The sequence below is a fragment of the Centruroides sculpturatus genome, unplaced genomic scaffold, assembly GCF_000671375.1.
Source record: "Centruroides sculpturatus isolate CEXI.00-Female unplaced genomic scaffold, Cexi_2.0 scaffold13, whole genome shotgun sequence".
Lineage (NCBI taxonomy): Eukaryota > Metazoa > Arthropoda > Arachnida > Scorpiones > Buthidae > Centruroides > Centruroides sculpturatus.
In genome coordinates, this window is record NW_019384405.1 from 517,909 (window position 1) to 540,104 (window position 22,196).

General features: G+C 26.5%; 1 protein-coding gene across 1 annotated transcript in view; it reads right to left on the bottom strand.

Annotated features, from left to right (window-relative positions):
• The window catches only part of LOC111618787 (L-asparaginase-like), a 45,758-nt gene extending 27,511 nt beyond the window's left edge, over positions 1-18,247 (bottom strand). The window contains 9 exon segments of the mRNA XM_023360356.1: positions 4,033-4,147; positions 5,416-5,536; positions 6,595-6,637; positions 6,639-6,716; positions 6,794-6,919; positions 13,531-13,645; positions 14,914-15,034; positions 16,093-16,369; positions 18,031-18,247. Of these exon segments, the coding sequence (XP_023216124.1) occupies positions 4,033-4,147; positions 5,416-5,536; positions 6,595-6,637; positions 6,639-6,716; positions 6,794-6,919; positions 13,531-13,645; positions 14,914-15,034; positions 16,093-16,369 (996 nt within the window). The 5' untranslated portion in view covers positions 18,031-18,247.
• Positions 18,248-22,196: the final 3,949 nt, after the last annotated feature.

Sequence of the window (22,196 nt, forward strand, 5' to 3'; positions counted from 1 at the left end):
AGATGTAATAATCATTATTTAATTTAATGTTACAAATTCATCATTTTTTACATTAATATAAAATTAAAAGCTATAAAATAATCATTGATTAAAAACTACTAATATTGTAATTCTACTTCTCCCATCCTGCTGATGAAACTGGAACTAAACACAATGCCATTACCATTGTTATTATTTGCATACATTTTTTAAACTCTAAAATGTAGAGGTTTGTTTTATGTAAATAAACATCATAAGAAAGTATAAAATATCATTTAGTGTTGTCTTCTTACTTGAAGATTATTTAGATAGATCTTTGACTAATGTTTTCTAAACTGAAAACATGATCATTACAAATGTATTAGTATTATTTTGAAAGAAATTTCAATTTTCATAAATAACATAGTTATATTGTTGTTTGCTTTGTATCTAGTAGAATTCATTATCATTTTTGTGATTGGCTATTCTATCCAAATTTTTACTAGATTTGTCATAACCACTGACACATAAGACAATTCTTACTTCATGTAATATCCTTTATTTAAATCGACAAGAGGGATTAAAAGTCTGAAATGCATTTCAATTTAAATAAAGGATATTACCTGAAGTAAGAATTGTCTTCTGTGTTGACTGTTGTGACAAATCTAGTAAAAATTGGATAGAATAGACAATNGAATTTTAATAATTTTCAGTTAAGTTAAACTTATATAAAAAATATTAATGACCAAAATTCAATAAATGTATTAGGTCAAATTTAATTTCCAAAATCTATATACTGGTATGCTTAGAGTTCTGATTACTATTTATAAATAGATATTTAGTTAAACATTATGCAGTACTTTTGTTCGTTAATCAACCCGGACCATCAGTGATGTTTAAAATGAGCTACAGTTTGTATTTACTCGTTTACACTGACATTTATAAAATTTTAACACAATAAAGAACTTTCAATGTAAAGGCAGTTTTACCTCTTCACCAATAATTTCTTATCCACTCCTATTCCATGTATATTATAGTAGTATGCACAGAGACCATTAACATGACTGTGGATCTGGGGCTTCTTTTGTGTACATAAGATGTCATATGAGTGTAAACTGAAGTACTTACTGATGCACTGACTTCTGAACCAGACAACCAGAATTTAATTCCCTGGAGTAAGCAACAAAATATTTGCTGCTCTGGGGCTTACTCAGCATTCATTGTAATGAGTACAGTACACCTATCGCTCTTTTTACATGGTTCATCCTTATGCGATTTTGAAATAACTTGGTCAACAAAAGAAAACTAATCCAATTTTTACACAATTGATTTTTTTATATGGGAAAAAATAGTTTATTTGAAAATGTTTAAATTTAACTTTTTGTTAAAATTGATGAAATCAAGAGTTAATTTTCCTTTCTTAAGCACAGTATAGTACATAATAGAATGCTGTATGTTGATTTTATGTTTCCTACGCTACCTTGTGTTTACTATATTTACATACAAATGATGTTAAAATTTGTAAATTCTAAAAATAAATAAGATTATTTCCAGATTAAAAACAAGTAAAATTACTCTTTCTTATCCGACTTCGAGTGATTCAGTTAAGCAGACAAACAAATAATGAAGAAATACTAAACTTCAATTACCAATAACTCTATTTTCATTGAGTTCACAAAATCCAAATGCATTTCACTTACAGTAAAGCCTCATCAGTGATGTCTCCAAATTTTAAGATTATTACTGATCCCATTGTTTTAAATTTTATGAATATATTTACAAATAATGTTAATGATAAATGATGTTAGAATAAAAAAGCTCATGTTTCTTTTATAAATTGCTTATTTTTTTTTATTACATTGAAGTTGTGGATCCTATTAAGCATTTTTCTACAGGATGCATGTACTGTACAATTTTTATATGATTTTTTATATACAGCATTCTTTGAAACATATCCACTGAGCTAAAAAAGAAGGATAGGTGTACCTTCCCAGCAGTAAAAACAACTGGAAGGTGACGTAACAAACTGAATAGTGACAGATGGCAAGATTTTCATTTTGTTACCTGATGCCAATACTGGCTGGTATGGATACCAATACCAGTATTGATACTTTAAAACTACTCATGATACTGGTATCGATACTTTCATTTTTACATTTTTGAATTATTATTCTTGTATTATTCCTGTATATTTACTTTACACATGTACAAATGGTATCGAGACATCCCTACATGTCACAGAGGTAAAAAATACAAACAATGTAACTCTTGGGAGCAAACATGAACATGACAGGTAATGAAAAACTGCCATCATTATTATGAAAAAAATCTTTAAAGCTTGATGTTTCTGCAATATCAAAACATTATACTTATACAATATACAGCAAATAAGAAAGCACAGATTTCAAAACTTTTTGTAACTGGCTGAAAAAGTTAGATATTTCTACAATCATGTTAACTAGGGGTGGAAATCTATTGTTCTAAGACTTTTCCTAATGTGATTGAAATAAATAAATAAATTGTTGAAACAGAAAAATTATAGTGTACTTTTTATTGATATTTGTAGTGAGCATTCAATAATTTCACTTTGTAAGCTATAACAGTTCAATTTTTACCAATAGCATCTTCTTTTGATAAAAGCTTTAGATCAGGTTAACATTCAAAATTTTAAATTATGATAAAGTTTATTGTACAAAAAAGCTGCATGTTATTGAAGATGAATCATACGAGTTTGGAGTGAACTTGATATTTTTGATTAAATTATTGTTTGATTGATAAATTATATAAATTACTAAATCAGTAGTGAACTTTGCAATTAAATTAGTTTTCTTATATTCAGCATTTTTATTAATTTTTTCATTACAAATGGTTCCTCTACCTGGTTACAGTGGTGCATTAGTGATGAAAAAGCATCATTTGAAAATTTTATCAATGTTGGCAATGACCTAATTGTGTGCAAATATTTGTCTGAAGATAATATTATTGCTGAAGTAAAGAACCAAGTGCAAGAAGCATTTAATGAAGAGAAGAAGAAATAAATCCTGTCAAGGATAAATATTATATATTGGTCTAAGTAAGGAAGTCTGAAAAGCTCTCAAATTTTTAAAGAGCTTTCTGGAAATTATATCATTCATAAAACAATTTAAATGTTAGTACCAGATCTTATAAGTTACAATAATAAAATATATAAAACACACATAAAGAAAACAAAAAACAAATAATATAAAAACTTCAATAAAACTATATATATACATGTGTAAAGTAAATATACAGGAATAATAAAAGAATAATACTTCAAAAATGTAAAAATAAATAATCATAGTTGAATACGGACATTGTCATCAATGCTCGTACTGTGAGTTCACATAATATCCTTTGGTTAAATCTCAGAAAAGGTTCTCCATGCCACTGACAAGACTAATAATGAAATATAATTTCTTTATGTTAAAATAGTGTATGAAATATATTTAAAAATTAAAATTATTCAAATTCAATTTTCCTTAGCAAGATGATACTTATATTTGACCTAATTTTAAATTTGCCTGAAATGAATAATAACCAGTTTTATTTACATTATTGTCACTTTATGTTAAAATTTTTATGAGATAAAAAGATGTTTCTATTTTACAAATATTTAAAAAGTATAAAATTTAACCACAAAATTCTGTCTACAAACTATAAATGTAACTTCTACTTGAAGAGCTGCTAAATGAATTCAAAACAGCTTCTGATTAAATATATATATATGCTTTATACTTGTGTGTGTTCAGCTGTATAAATGCGTATCAATGAATACCAAATATTCAAAATGAAATGATAAGTCCTCTCTGGATTTATGTATGAGAACAAGAATTGACTTAACAATTAAAAAAATATATATGTTAAATGTTCTTTTTTAGAAAAATTATTACAATGTTTTAAATATATGTTGCCAAAAATAGTTGGCTATTATTTTAAAAATTAAAGAAAATGAAATATTAACATTATAGCCACTTTTTATTATATCAACATCTTTTACTGATGTCTATCTACTCATATTTATTGATAATTTAAAAGCAAAAAACATAGTATTACTTTAATATCTAGGGCAATACGGATCCAATCATCCATTGTCATATTTGAAGAATCCAAGAGTGGTTCATATTCATAAATAACATAAACAAGTCTTTTATGACTGTAGTCCATTTTTCTGAAAATGTTAAGAATTTCATTAATAATTTTAATAAAGATATATATTTAATAAATAAACATTATTATTAAATATATTATTTTTAAAGTAATGGTCAAGTTATTCATAATTTATAATTTATTGTAACATTTATAAACATTATCACTAATTAATCATAAATTTATGCAATTTAACTAATTATCCATTCACTGACTATTATCAGGCACTTCTAATAATAATCATTATAAAGAAATATCTTTTCTCTGTTAATTAATTATATTTAATTATGTTAGGCTTAAATTTTTAAATCAGACACAGAATACAAAATTAATTTATATTACTTGTTTAACTAATTTTGTTGGAAGATATATCATCTATAAGATTATTCTGATATTACAATATTATCTTAAGAGACAAGTATCCAGCTTTCTAAACCCTCACTAAATAACCAAAAGTTCTTTTAATGAGCTTCTAAATATATTAATATAAAAAATAAAAGTTTATATTGAATATGAAAATTAATTATTACTTTAAAAAATAAGTAAAAATAATGTAAGACAAATATAATAATTCAATAAGCCATAAGAAAAATTCTTAAGAAAAATAAGTTAAAATTCTTAATAAATCAAGATAATTAAGACAATATTTAAGAATTTTAATTATCAAATTCATTGTCAGGAGTTTACAATTTTCATATTATTTTATTCTGTAAAAATGAAAGTTAAATTTCTTAGTGGTTTTTAAATTTGTTTTAATAATTGAATCTTATTAATTAAAAATCTACTAATGTGAGGTTGATAATAAGGACTTATCACACCAGTGATAATTAGCACAAACACTCAGGTATCAATAGTGTTTGTGCTTATTATCACTGGTGTGATAAATCCTTATTATCTACCTCACATTAGTAGATTTTTAATTAATTTAATTATACCAAGGACAAAAAGCAATTACTTTATATTAATTGAATCTTATCTTTATTAATATCAATAAATCAATAAATTCATTATAAAATAATTTTTCTTCTTAAATTTAGTTAATAAATTTTGTGATGTGTGAATTAAAACTAAATTTGTAAAATGCACATTAAATTTTTTTTTTATTTTGGTTATTGTTACAATTGTCATCAATGTGTTTTCTAAATGTATCCAAGTAATTCAATAGTATTTTAATAATTCATATTTACTATAATGTGAATAAAATATTTCTATCAATATAAAATTGAAAAATATAAAATTAAAGATGCTAATTTAATAAAAATTTTAAATTCAATTCAATTCATTACTTACGGAAGTGCTAGAGGAAGCTTGTCATTCATTTTTAAAAAATTTTCTGCTACATATTTTTCATCATGTAAATTTGGAAAATTACGAATTCCATTCTCTAGTTTTCCTGCCTGAGGTGCATAAACTAAAAAATTAAGAGTTTTAAATTATTAATAAGAGATCTATACTATAATTATCCAGTAACTTAGTAAATTCAATTTAATATTAAAAGTTAATAAAAATTATTTTTGATATTTGATAAATCAATAATACTTAATTTATCGAAGTTATTTTATGATTATAAAAATATAGTTTATATAAAGGGTTTGGGTGTAAAAGATAGTAACCCACATAAACCTAGTTCTGGGGAAAATGTAAATTAAAATTTGTTTATTGTTTGTATTTTAAAAGACAAAATTACAGTGACTTCTGATTGACTTCACCTTACCTCTATAAATGTAAACTGACACTTCTGACCATTTGATAAGCTGGAGATAGACCATTTAATAAAGCAACTTGTAAAATGACTCAAAAAGTGGGTTACCATCTTTTACACCTGAATCTTTCAAATATATATCAATAAGTTATTTATGTGAAAAGAATCAAGTTATGTAGTTATTATGTTTTTACTTCATATATATGAATAACTACCTATAAACAGAAGTCAAAAGAAAATTAATCAGCATAATGTTCTTTATATCAAGTAAAATGATTAAAGAATCAATTTACTTAATATAATAAAACTAAATTGTACTGTACTTAGTTTTAACATTTAGTGTTTTTTCCGTTTTTCGTTTTTAACTCTTTCCAACCCTGTGGGCACTAAGAGGATCTTTCTTCCATATCCATCTCCTCCAGGCTCATGGAGGAGGCTGTCAAGTGGTAAGGAATGTGGCTTGATATGATTACCCATGAAAACTTCCTAGGAAGTTGCTTGCCTAAATTCAATCTCAAATCTCAAATCTCAGAGTGGTACACTGAAGCTTTAATCACCTTGGCCATCTGACTGTCTTTAATAATTAATTATAGCTAAATTCCGGCAATATAGTATTATATATAATACATATGTATGCAAATAAATTATTATTTAATGGAAAACAGAATTCTAATAATATAATGAAATTATTATGCTGTTAAATAACTTACTAGTAATTAATTATAATTAAATACTAATAGGAAATTTAGTATAAATAAAATAATTACCTCCTTTATCTGTTTTCATCATTCCAATAGTTCCACCAGTATANAATATTATAAATCCCTGCTATAATAAGTGAACATAGGAAATTTTCTCGTCCATCACTACGTGTTTCAAATAATGGAATCTAAAACAAATATTTCTTATAAACGAACCATATCATTTGCAACTTAATTTTAAATAAAACATTTAATTAAAAATTACCTGGGATCCTGTAATTACAACAGATTTTCCTAACTGTTCAAACATGAAAGAAAGAGCTGAAGCTGTATATGCCATTGTATCTGTACCATGAAGGATAACAAAGCCATCAAATAATTCATAAAATTCCTGACATTAAAAATATAATAAAGATAATTATTTTTACTTTGTGAGGAAAAAAGCTTATTATTATTTAATAAAATTGTTAAAATAAAATAAAAAATTTTATGAACTATTTTAGCATTACCAAAATAGAAACCAATTTCAATGTTAAAATGAAATGTTTGCTTTGTATAATTGATATTTTAATTATCAATTCATTGAATTATATTTTACTGACTGGTTTCATGCTCCTATCATGACTTGTCTTCTATCATATTCTACTTCAACATATTTGCATTTTCTATAAATTCAAGATCAGTGGTAACTAATATTGGAGGTTACATTTAGAAATTATTTGTCAATAATTACATTAAACAAACTTTAACGAATCTTCCTGTCCAAAAAAAATGGAATGTGATTTGAATTCATTTCATTTCATTTTATCAAAAACAGAAAAACTTATTTTATGAATATTGCCATTAATTTTTAAAAAATTCACAATCTTACATAATTTTTTTATGTAAAAGTATGCAAATTGCAAATGTAATATTTATATTAAATTAAAATTTTTATTTGTAAAAGATACACTACAGATGTAAAGTACTGTACATTATACTCTAAAGAAAGCATGTGATCAAAATAATTATTTAAAACAATGGAGTCAGATGATTTATCCAATTCTTACTTAATTATATTGTAGAGAAATACACAAAAAATCAATTTTTTGTGTATTTCTCTACAATACAATTAAGTAAGAATTGGAAAGCATATGAGTTTTATTAGACACTGCATTTCAATAAAAAGCAATTCAGTCACACTAATGTTTATAAAGAAATTTAATTTGTTAACAGTTAACATTGTAAGATTATAATTAATGCTGGGCTAATTCAGATAACATAGTGGCTTTTTTATCACCTTTGTAAATGCTTATTAACAATATTTTGCTGGTTGCAATTTTATAATAATAAGTCAAACAATATTGCTGATAGAATTCATTTGTTTATACCAATACCAATCGTACCAATGCAAACAACAAAATATTTTAACATTATTTTGCAAATAATGCATAAATGGTACATTTTTAGATATATTAATTGAAAGTCATTTTAGGCAAATTTAACTAGATAAAAATATACATTTATAAAGATAACTTTGGGACTGGATAACATCATAGTGTATTGAGATACACAGACGAGTAAAAATAATTTTCTATATTTTATATAAAATATAATTATTTCAGTGAAATTATAAAAAATATTGCTGTCATCATCATTTTTATATTGATTTAATTTCATAAATAATAATAATATATTAATAAATATAGAAAATAACAGTAAATGATATATTATTATTTACTGTTATTTTCTATATTTTGTTTTATATTATTAAAAATACAAATACAATAGGCTCTTGACAAGTTGAACTTTCTTGACTCAAAATGCTTGCTAATTCAAATTTTATTTTTGTTCCAAATTAACTCCCACAGACTCAATGCAGTTTGTTCTTGTATAAGTTAAAGCAATTTTGAGATCATAGTTTGCTACCTCAAAACTTAATTTCTAGAGACTATTTCATGTCTAATTTTGCATGCTTTCTTTTGTGTTTTCAAGGGGATGAACATTATTATGACAAAGTTGAATATTGGTATTGTACAGAATTATGCCTCTGCACAACATAAAATTCAAAATTTTAATGCTTTGCACATAAACTAATGATCTTATAGTTAAACACAAACTTAAAAATGTAACTAAGATTTGATTGGTAAATTTTCAAATGCTAACACATTTATAATTTGACAACTTACTGAATTATTAACCAATCAAATTTATGAGTTTGTATATATGAATCTCCTTATTTGGAACTAAACATTCATTCTTTATAGTGAAATTTATACAACATGAATCACTTGTTGATATTTTTATAGCTGAAAATGACCAATTAATCAGCATATTGACCAGTTTCATTCTAAAGTAGTTCTCTTGCCAACAAGAGAAAATGAAAGATATTGTCAATTGAGTATGCTCTCGTTTTTCAGATATATAGAGAAAAAGGATTTTTGAAATCTTTAATGAACAACAGTATGAAACAACAAAAAAGTAAGTGTAAATGTGAATATCCAGATTCTGAAAAGTGAATGCAGAAGTCACTTATACAGTGTAGAAACAAGAATATTCATGTCAATTTTACAGGAGAAACTGAACAATACAAATAACGATTGGAACATACCAGATTCAAAGCAAACAGTAGCTGGCTGGATGAATTTAAGAAGAAACATGGAATAGTGTTTAATAAAATCTGTAGTGAAAATCCAGGAGTGTGAAAAGAGAACTACATGCAGTGATTGTAAAGTTCAGAAATCAAAAATTATACAGAACTATAGCCTGGATGATATTTTCAATGCAGTCAAAAATGTGTTTATTTTTTAAATGTTGCAAACAGTGTTCAAAGGTAATTCATGTCACTAAGGACTATATCCGGGGTGGCCAAGCTCCTTGATAGTCCTAGCCATTTTTCAAAATTTGAAATTTTTCGCGAGCCGCAATTAAATACGTATTAAAAAGGTATGCAAAAATTCCAGATTACAAATTATATCCGTAGCAAGAGTGATACAAATTGTTTCCTCCAGAACACAATGTCAACTGTCCATTGCAATGACAATTTACAAATTCAAAATTGGTCTGGAGTCGGTCGATAACGGACGATTACGCCACTGTTTATGTTCGTTCGCGCAGTTTTCGATGAGTCATATCATTCTTAACTTGGACGGTAATGAAATTTGTTACAACGTTGCACTTAGTCTTTCATATTTGTTGTTAGTAATTTAAAAGACATTTTGAAACACATACGGACGATAATAATTTTTTAAAATATAACAACACAAAAATGAAAAGGGAACTCGGGTACATTTATCGAGAGCCACAAATAATCCTTCAAAGAGCCACATGTGGCTCGCGAGCCGCAGGTTGGCCACCCCTGGACTATATGATATGGTATTGGTATCACCAAAACTGCTGATACCAATACCATATCATATTTTCCTTCAATACAGAGTACTTTTTATACTCAATACTTTTCATCTTATACCGATACTGGTATTGATACTTTTGGTCTGATACTGATACTGGTATCAATATTGATACTTTACTTTGGGTATCGGATCTGGTATCATTACATTTTCCATGAACAGGTAAATTTCAGCTGACACCCGATTTTGCAGCCAAATCATTCCATTTCAGTTTCAAATCAGAAACTGAAATGGAATTTTAATAATTTTCAGTTAAGTTAAACTTATATAAAAAATATTAATGACCAAAATTTAATAAATGTATTAGGTCAAATTTAATTTCCAAAATCTATATACTGGTATGCTTAGAGTTCTGATTACTATTTATAAATAGATATTTAGTTAAACATTATGCAGTACTTTTGTTCGTTAATCAACCCGGACCATCAGTGATGTTTAAAATGAGCTACAGTTTGTATTTACTCGTTTACACTGACATTTATAAAATTTTAACACAATAAAGAACTTTCAATGTAAAGGCAGTTTTACCTCTTCACCAATAATTTCTTATCCACTCCTATTCCATGTATATTATAGTAGTATGCACAGAGACCATTAACATGACTGTGGATCTGGGGCTTCTTTTGTGTACATAAGATGTCATATGAGTGTAAACTGAAGTACTTACTGATGCACTGACTTCTGAACCAGACAACCAGAATTTAATTCCCTGGAGTAAGCAACAAAATATTTGCTGCTCTGGGGCTTACTCAGCATTCATTGTAATGAGTACAGTACACCTATCGCTCTTTTTACATGGTTCATCCTTATGCGATTTTGAAATAACTTGGTCAACAAAAGAAAACTAATCCAATTTTTACACAATTGATTTTTTTATATGGGAAAAAATAGTTTATTTGAAAATGTTTAAATTTAACTTTTTGTTAAAATTGATGAAATCAAGAGTTAATTTTCCTTTCTTAAGCACAGTATAGTACATAATAGAATGCTGTATGTTGATTTTATGTTTCCTACGCTACCTTGTGTTTACTATATTTACATACAAATGATGTTAAAATTTGTAAATTCTAAAAATAAATAAGATTATTTCCAGATTAAAAACAAGTAAAATTACTCTTTCTTATCCGACTTCGAGTGATTCAGTTAAGCAGACAAACAAATAATGAAGAAATACTAAACTTCAATTACCAATAACTCTATTTTCATTGAGTTCACAAAATCCAAATGCATTTCACTTACAGTAAAGCCTCATCAGTGATGTCTCCAAATTTTAAGATTATTACTGATCCCATTGTTTTAAATTTTATGAATATATTTACAAATAATGTTAATGATAAATGATGTTAGAATAAAAAAGCTCATGTTTCTTTTATAAATTGCTTATTTTTTTTTATTACATTGAAGTTGTGGATCCTATTAAGCATTTTTCTACAGGATGCATGTACTGTACAATTTTTATATGATTTTTTATATACAGCATTCTTTGAAACATATCCACTGAGCTAAAAAAGAAGGATAGGTGTACCTTCCCAGCAGTAAAAACAACTGGAAGGTGACGTAACAAACTGAATAGTGACAGATGGCAAGATTTTCATTTTGTTACCTGATGCCAATACTGGCTGGTATGGATACCAATACCAGTATTGATACTTTAAAACTACTCATGATACTGGTATCGATACTTTCATTTTTACATTTTTGAATTATTATTCTTGTATTATTCCTGTATATTTACTTTACACATGTACAAATGGTATCGAGACATCCCTACATGTCACAGAGGTAAAAAATACAAACAATGTAACTCTTGGGAGCAAACATGAACATGACAGGTAATGAAAAACTGCCATCATTATTATGAAAAAAATCTTTAAAGCTTGATGTTTCTGCAATATCAAAACATTATACTTATACAATATACAGCAAATAAGAAAGCACAGATTTCAAAACTTTTTGTAACTGGCTGAAAAAGTTAGATATTTCTACAATCATGTTAACTAGGGGTGGAAATCTATTGTTCTAAGACTTTTCCTAATGTGATTGAAATAAATAAATAAATTGTTGAAACAGAAAAATTATAGTGTACTTTTTATTGATATTTGTAGTGAGCATTCAATAATTTCACTTTGTAAGCTATAACAGTTCAATTTTTACCAATAGCATCTTCTTTTGATAAAAGCTTTAGATCAGGTTAACATTCAAAATTTTAAATTATGATAAAGTTTATTGTACAAAAAAGCTGCATGTTATTGAAGATGAATCATACGAGTTTGGAGTGAACTTGATATTTTTGATTAAATTATTGTTTGATTGATAAATTATATAAATTACTAAATCAGTAGTGAACTTTGCAATTAAATTAGTTTTCTTATATTCAGCATTTTTATTAATTTTTTCATTACAAATGGTTCCTCTACCTGGTTACAGTGGTGCATTAGTGATGAAAAAGCATCATTTGAAAATTTTATCAATGTTGGCAATGACCTAATTGTGTGCAAATATTTGTCTGAAGATAATATTATTGCTGAAGTAAAGAACCAAGTGCAAGAAGCATTTAATGAAGAGAAGAAGAAATAAATCCTGTCAAGGATAAATATTATATATTGGTCTAAGTAAGGAAGTCTGAAAAGCTCTCAAATTTTTAAAGAGCTTTCTGGAAATTATATCATTCATAAAACAATTTAAATGTTAGTACCAGATCTTATAAGTTACAATAATAAAATATATAAAACACACATAAAGAAAACAAAAAACAAATAATATAAAAACTTCAATAAAACTATATATATACATGTGTAAAGTAAATATACAGGAATAATAAAAGAATAATACTTCAAAAATGTAAAAATAAATAATCATAGTTGAATACGGACATTGTCATCAATGCTCGTACTGTGAGTTCACATAATATCCTTTGGTTAAATCTCAGAAAAGGTTCTCCATGCCACTGACAAGACTAATAATGAAATATAATTTCTTTATGTTAAAATAGTGTATGAAATATATTTAAAAATTAAAATTATTCAAATTCAATTTTCCTTAGCAAGATGATACTTATATTTGACCTAATTTTAAATTTGCCTGAAATGAATAATAACCAGTTTTATTTACATTATTGTCACTTTATGTTAAAATTTTTATGAGATAAAAAGATGTTTCTATTTTACAAATATTTAAAAAGTATAAAATTTAACCACAAAATTCTGTCTACAAACTATAAATGTAACTTCTACTTGAAGAGCTGCTAAATGAATTCAAAACAGCTTCTGATTAAATATATATATATGCTTTATACTTGTGTGTGTTCAGCTGTATAAATGCGTATCAATGAATACCAAATATTCAAAATGAAATGATAAGTCCTCTCTGGATTTATGTATGAGAACAAGAATTGACTTAACAATTAAAAAAATATATATGTTAAATGTTCTTTTTTAGAAAAATTATTACAATGTTTTAAATATATGTTGCCAAAAATAGTTGGCTATTATTTTAAAAATTAAAGAAAATGAAATATTAACATTATAGCCACTTTTTATTATATCAACATCTTTTACTGATGTCTATCTACTCATATTTATTGATAATTTAAAAGCAAAAAACATAGTATTACTTTAATATCTAGGGCAATACGGATCCAATCATCCATTGTCATATTTGAAGAATCCAAGAGTGGTTCATATTCATAAATAACATAAACAAGTCTTTTATGACTGTAGTCCATTTTTCTGAAAATGTTAAGAATTTCATTAATAATTTTAATAAAGATATATATTTAATAAATAAACATTATTATTAAATATATTATTTTTAAAGTAATGGTCAAGTTATTCATAATTTATAATTTATTGTAACATTTATAAACATTATCACTAATTAATCATAAATTTATGCAATTTAACTAATTATCCATTCACTGACTATTATCAGGCACTTCTAATAATAATCATTATAAAGAAATATCTTTTCTCTGTTAATTAATTATATTTAATTATGTTAGGCTTAAATTTTTAAATCAGACACAGAATACAAAATTAATTTATATTACTTGTTTAACTAATTTTGTTGGAAGATATATCATCTATAAGATTATTCTGATATTACAATATTATCTTAAGAGACAAGTATCCAGCTTTCTAAACCCTCACTAAATAACCAAAAGTTCTTTTAATGAGCTTCTAAATATATTAATATAAAAAATAAAAGTTTATATTGAATATGAAAATTAATTATTACTTTAAAAAATAAGTAAAAATAATGTAAGACAAATATAATAATTCAATAAGCCATAAGAAAAATTCTTAAGAAAAATAAGTTAAAATTCTTAATAAATCAAGATAATTAAGACAATATTTAAGAATTTTAATTATCAAATTCATTGTCAGGAGTTTACAATTTTCATATTATTTTATTCTGTAAAAATGAAAGTTAAATTTCTTAGTGGTTTTTAAATTTGTTTTAATAATTGAATCTTATTAATTAAAAATCTACTAATGTGAGGTTGATAATAAGGACTTATCACACCAGTGATAATTAGCACAAACACTCAGGTATCAATAGTGTTTGTGCTTATTATCACTGGTGTGATAAATCCTTATTATCTACCTCACATTAGTAGATTTTTAATTAATTTAATTATACCAAGGACAAAAAGCAATTACTTTATATTAATTGAATCTTATCTTTATTAATATCAATAAATCAATAAATTCATTATAAAATAATTTTTCTTCTTAAATTTAGTTAATAAATTTTGTGATGTGTGAATTAAAACTAAATTTGTAAAATGCACATTAAATTTTTTTTTTATTTTGGTTATTGTTACAATTGTCATCAATGTGTTTTCTAAATGTATCCAAGTAATTCAATAGTATTTTAATAATTCATATTTACTATAATGTGAATAAAATATTTCTATCAATATAAAATTGAAAAATATAAAATTAAAGATGCTAATTTAATAAAAATTTTAAATTCAATTCAATTCATTACTTACGGAAGTGCTAGAGGAAGCTTGTCATTCATTTTTAAAAAATTTTCTGCTACATATTTTTCATCATGTAAATTTGGAAAATTACGAATTCCATTCTCTAGTTTTCCTGCCTGAGGTGCATAAACTAAAAAATTAAGAGTTTTAAATTATTAATAAGAGACCTATACTATAATTATCCAGTAACTTAGTAAATTCAATTTAATATTAAAAGTTAATAAAAATTATTTTTGATATTTGATAAATCAATAATACTTAATTTATCGAAGTTATTTTATGATTATAAAAATATAGTTTATATAAAGGGTTTGGGTGTAAAAGATAGTAACCCACATAAACCTAGTTCTGGGGAAAATGTAAATTAAAATTTGTTTATTGTTTGTATTTTAAAAGACAAAATTACAGTGACTTCTGATTGACTTCACCTTACCTCTATAAATGTAAACTGACACTTCTGACCATTTGATAAGCTGGAGATAGACCATTTAATAAAGCAACTTGTAAAATGACTCAAAAAGTGGGTTACCATCTTTTACACCTGAATCTTTCAAATATATATCAATAAGTTATTTATGTGAAAAGAATCAAGTTATGTAGTTATTATGTTTTTACTTCATATATATGAATAACTACCTATAAACAGAAGTCAAAAGAAAATTAATCAGCATAATGTTCTTTATATCAAGTAAAATGATTAAAGAATCAATTTACTTAATATAATAAAACTAAATTGTACTGTACTTAGTTTTAACATTTAGTGTTTTTTCCGTTTTTCGTTTTTAACTCTTTCCAACCCTGTGGGCACTAAGAGGATCTTTCTTCCATATCCATCTCCTCCAGGCTCATGGAGGAGGCTGTCAAGTGGTAAGGAATGTGGCTTGATATGATTACCCATGAAAACTTCCTAGGAAGTTGCTTGCCTAAATTCAATCTCAAATCTCAAATCTCAGAGTGGTACACTGAAGCTTTAATCACCTTGGCCATCTGACTGTCTTTAATAATTAATTATAGCTAAATTCCGGCAATATAGTATTATATATAATACATATGTATGCAAATAAATTATTATTTAATGGAAAACAGAATTCTAATAATATAATGAAATTATTATGCTGTTAAATAACTTACTAGTAATTAATTATAATTAAATACTAATAGGAAATTTAGTATAAATAAAATAATTACCTCCTTTATCTGTTTTCATCATTCCAATAGTTCCACCAGTATATAATACTAATACTAAAGCCTGATCTGTGGATGAATCCGAAGATGGAGCTCGAACAAGCATATTCAAATTTTTTCTTAATATTTTCGGTGCATAATAGGGATCTATCTTGAATCGTTGACTGTTTTTGTCATCTTTTATATCTTTTTTAACTTTGGCATCACTACTAAATTCATCATCATTTATACCATTCACTGTGGCATAACAAGAGGAGGAGTCTTTATCAAGGGAATCCATCTATTTAAAAATAATTAATACCTCATTAATATAAAAAGTTCATATTGTTTCATAATTAAGTTAGATTATTATTATTGGATAAATAAACATTTTAAATCTCTTATTAAGTTTTTGTAAATTAGATCATTAATCTTAGCCTTTTTTATTAAGAAAATTTAGTGAAGTGTTTCTCAAAGTGTGGTATGCATACTTATTACTTTAAAAAATAAGTAAAAATAATGTAAGACAAATATAATAATTCAATAAGCCATAAGAAAAATTCTTAAGAAAAATAAGTTAAAATTCTTAATAAATCAAGATAATTAAGACAATATTTAAGAATTTTAATTATCAAATTCATTGTCAGGAGTTTACAATTTTCATATTATTTTATTCTGTAAAAATGAAAGTTAAATTTCTTAGTGGTTTTTAAATTTGTTTTAATAATTGAATCTTATTAATTAAAAATCTACTAATGTGAGGTTGATAATAAGGACTTATCACACCAGTGATAATTAGCACAAACACTCAGGTATCAATAGTGTTTGTGCTTATTATCACTGGTGTGATAAATCCTTATTATCTACCTCACATTAGTAGATTTTTAATTAATTTAATTATACCAAGGACAAAAAGCAATTACTTTATATTAATTGAATCTTATCTTTATTAATATCAATAAATCAATAAATTCATTATAAAATAATTTTTCTTCTTAAATTTAGTTAATAAATTTTGTGATGTGTGAATTAAAACTAAATTTGTAAAATGCACATTAAATTTTTTTTTTATTTTGGTTATTGTTACAATTGTCATCAATGTGTTTTCTAAATGTATCCAAGTAATTCAATAGTATTTTAATAATTCATATTTACTATAATGTGAATAAAATATTTCTATCAATATAAAATTGAAAAATATAAAATTAAAGATGCTAATTTAATAAAAATTTTAAATTCAATTCAATTCATTACTTACGGAAGTGCTAGAGGAAGCTTGTCATTCATTTTTAAAAAATTTTCTGCTACATATTTTTCATCATGTAAATTTGGAAAATTACGAATTCCATTCTCTAGTTTTCCTGCCTGAGGTGCATAAACTAAAAAATTAAGAGTTTTAAATTATTAATAAGAGACCTATACTATAATTATCCAGTAACTTAGTAAATTCAATTTAATATTAAAAGTTAATAAAAATTATTTTTGATATTTGATAAATCAATAATACTTAATTTATCGAAGTTATTTTATGATTATAAAAATATAGTTTATATAAAGGGTTTGGGTGTAAAAGATAGTAACCCACATAAACCTAGTTCTGGGGAAAATGTAAATTAAAATTTGTTTATTGTTTGTATTTTAAAAGACAAAATTACAGTGACTTCTGATTGACTTCACCTTACCTCTATAAATGTAAACTGACACTTCTGACCATTTGATAAGCTGGAGATAGACCATTTAATAAAGCAACTTGTAAAATGACTCAANCTCGAGATTTTTCCCGCGAACAAATTTGTTCGCGGGAAATCTCGTCCTTGAGGTGGAAAATCTATTAATTAGTTCAATGACATGTTTAATAAAGAAAATTATGGAATAAACATTTAATGTTGACAATATTTGCTAAAAATAAATTCAATAAAATTCCATTCGCCATACTGAAACATATTAAGAATTTTTACTTACATTATACACCTCTCAGATATAAAATCGAACAGATATAAAATATATAAACGACGTGTTATATATATATTATATATACAATGTTTATTAACATTTATACATCATTCATCAGAATATGTGACGATCCTTTATCTGAAAACATCACAAATCATGGATCAACATCACACGAGTTCCTCCGTATCAATTTACCATCATCTTCCGGTGCCGGTATCTCATCCAATAAGCATCTAGATTACAAATCGCCTCATCAAATGCTCCAATAGCATCGAATGTTTTAACAATACTCATATATTGAAAATGAAAGAAATCAGTTTCATAGTTATTGTTTCGTTTAATAATATTTTAATACTCGTAATTTATCGAAATCGATTAATTTCGGTATTTTTAATTGTTTTATTACTATTAAAATTATCAAGATGAACGACCTATTGAGAATTTCGGTTTACGTTACATAGCTGTTGCTAGGGTAATATGGGAATATACACGGTTATGAAGTGTTTTTCCCCGGATATAAAGCGTATCAATTCGTTTATACGTTTCAAAATTTAGATAGTAAGAACGCGAGTCTTTGTTAATGCGAAAGTACAATATGTTTCTGTCGTATGACTTATAAAACGCGCACCTTAGTAGTTCGGTTTTGGATTATTTACAGAAAGAAATTAAATGAAAATTGAAGAAAAAAATTAAGTTAACATAAAGAAAACAATATTAAATATCGTGTAAGATCAAACTGTACTTACGAATTTTTCTATAAAGTGATTTAAATGCGTTCAAATAGAAATTTTTGTGAGCGAGATAGAATGCGAATTGTATATTTTCGTTACGTTGTTTTACTATTTATCTAATATATTTCATAAACGAGAATCGGCAGATTTGTTAATTAAGCACTATTAAACAAATTTGAAGGAATATTTTAAAAGTTTTAATAAGAAAACGTGAGAAATTGAGGAATGAGTCAGTCGAAAATCGAATTAAGACTGTGGAAGCACAACGAAAATGTTATATGTTAGTTGATATTGTTTACAGACAAATAGATCCATAGCCTACTGGGCACTATAAGGTAGCTAAGCTCCCTCAAGTTAGTTACTAGTTTCCATATGCATTATATATTAACCACGCTTTCATTTTCATCAATTTTAAACTGTGGATAATAGACCTAGTGCTGGATGAAAGAAGAAAAAAGAAAATACTAGTCACAATTTTTTCAGTTTGCCCCTCTTGTCTCTATGATTTACAAGTTGACCCCCCTATAACACTGTTGATTATTCCGTTTTATATGAATTCCATGTTGTACGAGTCACTTAGATTTTACAAATACATGAGCTGTTCAAAGCCCGGCACACGTATTTGTAAAATTTAAGTGACTCGTACAACATGGAATTCATATAAAATGGAATTATCTACAGTGTTATAGGGGGGCATTCCTGTATAGTTGTATTCCTGATTACGGGACTGGAGGCAAAACAGAGATCTGCCAGAAAGTAACCTTAAGAAAGCGAACATATAGCAAGTCCTCACTTAACGTTGTTAAGGAAAGTTGCAGGTACAGTACAGCACATTTGTAATCATTTACATTTACCGTTGTCGAATTTTCTTCTGTTTATATTATTTAGCCTATGGTAAATTGGTTTCGTTATACTAAAACTACTGATGTATATTGGCAGTTTCTTTGTTATACCACTAGCCAATGTCTTATACTGTATTAGATGTTATACAATTCTTGTCTACCTACAACATGGTGTACCATGATTTCCAATTAAAAATATTTTTTAAATTTTAGAATTATTTCTAAGTATTATAGTACTTCATGCTATTTTCTCAATATAGTAATTTGATGTGCTACGAGTTTTATAATAGCGTTATTAAAAGTCCAGTTTATATACGAGTTGCTTAACTTTTCCGGCAACATTCGCTGGCGCCATCTGTTATGATATTTTATTATTAAAAACTTCTTATAAGTAGTCTTTAATAATATTATATCATAGTTAATATAATATAATAGTTAAAACTATTATAAAATGTCAAAAAACTTAATTTTGAGGGTAGGGATGGTTTTATTAAAAAATTGTAAATGCTAATAACGAGTAAAATCGACATTAAGTCCTACTGGAGATACACACGACCTTCTTTAGCTTACCACCCCCTCGACCTTTAATCACTAAAATTTAATAATGTCAATTCCCATAATACACAAATTTCCCTGCAAAATTTCAGAAATTTTCGACAAAAAGGACAGGAGTTATTAAGCTTCAAAGAGGGTAAACAAAATCGTGCTTCCCCCACCCATACTAACATCCATACATACAGAAATTACTTCCTAATTTTTTTTTGCATTTCTCGACGTTTCAAGGTGTCCTAAGTCAAAACGTAAAAATCTTGGAGGGGGACCATTGTTTGACCGATTGCCTTACTTTCCCTCTGTTATATATAACAACCGGAAAAATAAAAATTTAGTGTCAAAAACAATGGAGCATTACTTTTTAGTTATATAAAAGTATTTATATATCAACATTAAATGTAATCTCGGTTTTATTTTACATTCGATATAAATACCAGTTTAATGTTTTTTATATTATGCAAGTATTAAAAATATTTTCGCCGTTTTAAACAAATAATCTCCAAATTAAAAAGAATTATAAAACTATTTTTATATATAATACTGTATAAATTTTCTTATAAATTAGTGAAATAAGCTTCTTGTCATTTTTTTGGTGGTATTTTTCGTGCACATGTAATAACTTATTTCAAAGTTGTTGCGATATAAAAATGAAAGTAGGAGTAGAAAATACTATTGCTTATCTTAATACTTTAAAATGATAAAGTGTTAATTTTTTCTGTCAGTCTGTAGAACCTAAGGTGTTTTTTCGTCATTCGTCGTGAGCTAAGTTATGGCAACACAACACTTGGACGATTTGCCTACAAGGATGCCTTCTGGGAGATCTTTTTAAGGGTGACTGGCCCCTATTCAGGCGTTACAGACATGGAGACAATCACGAAAAATTCCACGTAGTGCTGGCGAGGCGCGAACCCACGACCGAACTCCCAGTGTTCAGGGAACCGAACCACTTGGCCACTAGTGGGCGGGGATTGACAGGTACTGTACTATCGATGAGTTAGAATATTCTAGTTCGTTACCTTTACACAACACAAATGACACGTCCTCTTGACTAAAAAGAAAATGGCGGACGTGTATTCAATTTTTCTTGAACATGGCGTCGCTTCAGCCTCTCTTTGTAGTATATTCTAGCTCGTTGACCGACATATACAGGGACAGACCACTTCCGAAAAATTCTCGATGATCGGCCAGGATTCGATCTGGGATCTCCCATAGTGATAGGCTGACGTCTTAACCGCCTCCACCTGCTGGCCGTTAACAATAAATGATTTGTAAAAAAAAAATTGAACAATAATGTATTGTTTATTTTAATCACAAAGTATTATTTTCAATAAAGAAAATGGCAACGAACCATATTTTATTATGAAATATGCATATTATCAAATAAAAGATTAACATCCACTTTTGACCGTAGAGTTAATTTACTATAAAAATGCTCATTTGGCTGTAATTTGAAAATATAGTAGACCTATAAATTCCCACTGTCTGTCTGTCCTTCCTTAATCTCGAGAACAGAGTTAGATAGTTGAAAGCCCAGAAGAGATATGTTGGAATGATTAAAGTTCACTTAAAACACAATTGTGAGTGAAAAAGAATATACATGTGGCTAAGGCCAGTTTTTGGCGCCCTAGGCAGAATTTTGTTGGTACAGCACCTAAATTTTTGCGTCGTAGGCGATTGCCTAGTGCGCCTATAGCTACGTGGCAACAAAAAAGCTCTAATAGAAAAATCATATAACCCAAACCACACGGGTGTAATGGCCGTTGTGTCAGTGAGAGACATTTATGATCTTGTCGGTGCTCGAGCTTGATTCTAAGGTCACATACAAGCTGACACAAATTAGATATTTAAAGAGTGTTTTCAGATTGAACAAACAACATTTATTTACACTTTAAAAACGATGGCCATCTATCCCGGAATTACTAAGGGTTTTATATACAAAACAAAATAATCATTTTATTCTTATCAAGATTTTTCGAAACAGGTCGTAAGTTCTACTACAATTGCGTTGTTCTCAGTGACTAGTCCACCTCGGACTTACCATGTCTATTTT